Genomic DNA, 4,474 nt, shown 5'->3' with positions numbered 1-4,474 from the left:
TTCTAATATATATGTATCTATCTATTTATCTAATTTTCTCTCAAAACTTTCTTGCACATTTTTTATTCTGGCATCTATTTATCTATCTATCTAAACTGTATTGCACATTTTTTTTATTCTATCTAGCTACCATTCTCTCAAAACTTTTTTGCATATTTTTTATTCTTTCTATCTCTCAAAACTTTCTTCCACATTTTTTATTCTTTTGCTCAAAATTTTATGGCACATTTTTTATTCTATCTATCTAGAGAAATAACATATGAAAACTGAAAAACCCATGGACGAGGTGATAATTAAACAAATCATTTTCCCATCCCATTCCTATGTATCTTGTTTATACCCCTCGTCTCTATTCTGAAAAAAATAACTGTTTTACCTGCAACATACATAAAATATGACTTATTTATGATTATTTGATATTTTGTTAAAATGTATTTTCCCTAAAAGAAAATTAAAATAATTTTAGAAAATTAAAAACAATAATATTTAGATAAAACACATGTAAATTTATAAATCTAAATAAGAGAGACCATGAACTTTATGATAGGAGTCCCTGTCTTCAATAACTGATTTATCACCACTTTGTTTTTCCATTTTGACCAACTAAATGGAGTAAAATCAAATAAATAAAATATCCCAGAGGTAAGACATTTATTAAAAATGACCAAGCACTATATACAGAAAAGGATTAAACTCACAATATTATCCAGTTCAATAATTAATTTTACATTTTTACAATATTTCTTTTATTTGAACCATTTCCAAAACGTGGTGGAAATACATCCTGCCTTGGGATCTATATTTTATGGATAGATTTCTGTACTACCAATACAAATTTTACAACAGAAAAGTGCAGGGAAAATGTATTCATCATGATCAATAAAAACATAGACACCATAGATGCATACAATATATTAAACTCCACAATTTGCAAAGGGGTATCTACACAATTTGTACAAAGGTCTCTCCTTATAAATTAATCATATTTAAAAGAAAGAAAAAAAGAAATATAGAAAGTCAAGTAGATTTTTCCACTTAAGAATAAACCAAATACTGTCAACTTTAGAGTTCAGGATGTGACAGGTTGGAGCTTGCAGCAGTCATCAGAGGTTTTGGCACCATCAGCCTAGGAAACTCAGACACAAGTTCTTATTTCCATTGTGTTCCTAGGATGAAAGTCAAAGCCACACTTTTTGGCATTTAATGCTATGATCCATCCTGTGTTGTATAGTCACTTTAGTCACTTACACCCTTTACATCTATTATTATACATGTATTCATCTATGAACTAGCGTAAAAAGAATAGTAGCCTAAACCCTTTGAGGCATCTTTATAGTCTTCACTGGCAATGTCCTCACACTTTATTGGGGGGGAGTTTTCATTGCTTGAAGTGCTGGGAGATAGTCTTCTTCTTTTGCATGCTCCTGTATATACACCAGAGTCATTTGAGTCCAAAGACTTTATTGAAGGAGGTGTCTCCACCCATGAAGAGCTCATTTCTTCCTTGACTTTGTCTTTACTTAGAATATCTTCAGGGAACCCTGATGGACTTGATCTTGAGGACCAAGGTAGACCTGTGCTCATTTTCCTCTGATATGGAGAACTTCTGCTTCCCCAGCTTGTCATAGAGGCAAATGCAGCATCTGGATAATATGCCATGGGGTGTGAGGTTTGGATAGGCAGAGACTTTATGCCATAAGTAAGAAGAGAGCTAGAAGAATAGTCTGTGTCATAAGGACCCATGTCCAATTTGTTAGCAGCAGCTTGTTGAACTGGAGTTACAAACCACCTTTGTGGGGGTACGCTGGCCACTTCTTCGTTGCCCTGTGGAGAAAGGAGACCACTTGTCTGGGGTACAGTCCTCTCCCCGCTGTAGTACCTGGTGGGGGGCAGGTTGTTGACAAATTGTTCCTGGAAGAAAGGCTGGACGCTGTACCTGGCACCGGGCACTATCTGGTGGGATCTAGGAGAATCCGCAGGAGATGGAGTTAATCGGTCGCTTTCTGAAGCCGTGTACATGCTACAAAAAGAATAAGAGCCATGTGTGACTATGACATGTTCATGGAGGCCATCTAGACATGTGCCAGGGTGTGAAATGACACGAGAGGGGCACGAGATAGATCTAAAGTGTCTTGACTTAAAAAAATAAATATATTCTACTACTTACGAGTCATAGTTGTCTCTGAAGCCTTTTGCAAATGGGTTGTGATCAATCTTCAACTGTGTTATCTATAGAGGAAAATTCTATTAGTGTTATTGATCATTACACCCTATCCCTACATTGTAGGGCATTAACATAATTCCTGCACTTACATCGGTATTCTGGTAGGCTGTGACAGCGATAAACTGAGTCTCTGGGAAAGTAAAAGTCTGAGTCTTGGCAGAGTCATTAAGGTCTTCTACTCCATCTTCAGTCACTTCCACAATATGGAGACGAGGTTGGTACTTGTGCAGAGATTGCAGAACTATCATCTAAGAATGGGAAAGAGAGGTAGGTTACACTTTGAACAAAGGCGATCTATTTATCTATCTATATATTATCTATAGTATCTATACATGTACATTCTAATATATACACATACAATCTAGCTATCCCTTTATTTATCTATCAGCAAAAGGCTCCATAGTTACCTTGTTATCAATATATTATTTCCTGCTATATATTTGTTGGGAGTTTATATAAATATATATGTATATATATATATATATATATATATATATATGTACATTTATCTCTCTATTATCTTTCTGTCTGTCTATCTACTGAGATAATGTTGCTTTGTATTGTCTTTATTGTCTGTACATGTCACCACTGAATTGTAAGGTGCTGCGTAATATGTTGGTTCTATATAATTAAAAATATATAGAAAGCTATCCTTTTACCCTCTTTCTGTCTGCACTCGCTCTTTTTTTCTGTCCATCCTTTTTATGCTTAGCTATGATCTTTATATTTTTTTTTAGGAACCATATAATTTTTTTTCTATATATCTATCAATCACATATCATCTACTGAGAAAGTATTTTGACAACATTAGAAATTAGTAGAGAAATCTCTAGCAGGATAGACGTTTGATAGCAGGGGTGCAGGTAGATAACAATCATTGATAGTGTTTGTTAAAAGGGAGTCTTGTAGTCAGCAACATGAGTGCTGATAGACAGGCACCGGTAGGCAGAGGGGCTGTCGGAGGGAGACTGCAGCTGCCAGGTAGAGATTACCTAGAGAATGGGGGGGTGGGGTGGAGATGGATATCGTTGTGAGCCTAGGCACAGAGTGGGTGGCAAAAACAAGCATATGTAGAAATGACTGGTAAAGAGCGGAGGTGAAACAAGCAGAGGTAGAGGTTGTGGGGGAAAGGTGGGTGCCAAAAGTAAATAAAAGACCTTTGAAAAGGTGTGAGCTGGTGGCTGAATCAGAAGTGGAGAAGGTGCAGTAGGGTAACACTTCAGAAGTTCACGCCAACACAATGCCAGCAAGAAGCATCAAACAAAAAAAGATCTATTTATCTATCTGCTCTACTTTTTATACTGTATGAAATCCCTATTACACAGATCCCTATTGCTGAGCTGTGCGGTGTGCTGTGCCGCTCCATGTATCCAGCTTTTCGCTGTCCATGGTATCGCTCCCGTTACCTGTGTGTTGTTGTTATTCGCTCCTTTGTTGTTGGTGAGCTTTAGTTTCCCAAATGAGATCTCCTGCCTCATCCAGTGTGCCCCGGTGTTGGGAGACTCGGGGTGCACATACACCTTGTTACCTGGAAGGAGAAAGGAGCATGAGAGACCGCACAGTCCGGGGCACACACTGCTCATCCGGCATAGTGCGGACCAGGAGACGCTGCCCCCTGCTTCATGGAAACTGTCCTCACAACAACTGTACAATCCTCACATCGTGTTCTTATTGTATATTTACTTATTAAATTATTACTTTTTTTTTTTAATCTCAACAAATATTCAAAATATAAACGAGCGACTTTGGATGGTTAAAGAAAAAATGATGGAAATATAGAACATACAAAGAAAGATAAATAGATAAATGGGCAATGTAGATTATTCCGATCAACAAATACTTGATTCATTTAAATAGACAGATACGATTTATAAAGAATTGTCATGAAAGATATATTAAATAATCCACAAGAAAGAAAGAAGAGAGAAGGAAGAAAATAAGGAAAGAAAGAAGGAAAAGAAACAAAAATGAAGATAGAAAGAATAAAAAGAAGAGAAGGAACAAAGGAAGGATTCAGGGAATATATAAATTAAAACAAGACATACATATATATATATATATATACACACATATATGTCTTTCTTTACTTTATATATTCCCTTTTTTTAATTTATATATTCCCTGCTTTCTTCCTGTGTTCCTCCCCTTCTTTTATATATATATATATATATATATATATATATATATATATATATATATATATATATATATATATATATATATATATACCGTATATATATATATATATAT

General features: G+C 35.5%; 1 protein-coding gene across 1 annotated transcript in view; it reads right to left on the bottom strand.

Annotated features, from left to right (window-relative positions):
* Positions 1 to 711: 711 nt before the first annotated feature.
* The window catches only part of EOMES (eomesodermin), a 5,111-nt gene continuing 1,348 nt past the window's right edge, over positions 712 to 4,474 (bottom strand). Inside the window, exons 3-6 of the mRNA XM_075316652.1 lie at positions 3,631 to 3,752; positions 2,314 to 2,472; positions 2,168 to 2,229; positions 712 to 2,020 (exon numbers count right to left, since the gene is read on the bottom strand). Of these exons, the coding sequence (XP_075172767.1) occupies positions 1,282 to 2,020; positions 2,168 to 2,229; positions 2,314 to 2,472; positions 3,631 to 3,752 (1,082 nt within the window). The 3' untranslated portion in view covers positions 712 to 1,281. The remainder of the gene's footprint in view (positions 2,021 to 2,167; positions 2,230 to 2,313; positions 2,473 to 3,630; positions 3,753 to 4,474) is intronic.

The sequence above is a fragment of the Anomaloglossus baeobatrachus genome, chromosome 6, assembly GCF_048569485.1.
Source record: "Anomaloglossus baeobatrachus isolate aAnoBae1 chromosome 6, aAnoBae1.hap1, whole genome shotgun sequence".
NCBI lineage: Eukaryota > Metazoa > Chordata > Amphibia > Anura > Aromobatidae > Anomaloglossus > Anomaloglossus baeobatrachus.
This window is presented reverse-complemented; position numbering and strand designations above follow the sequence as displayed.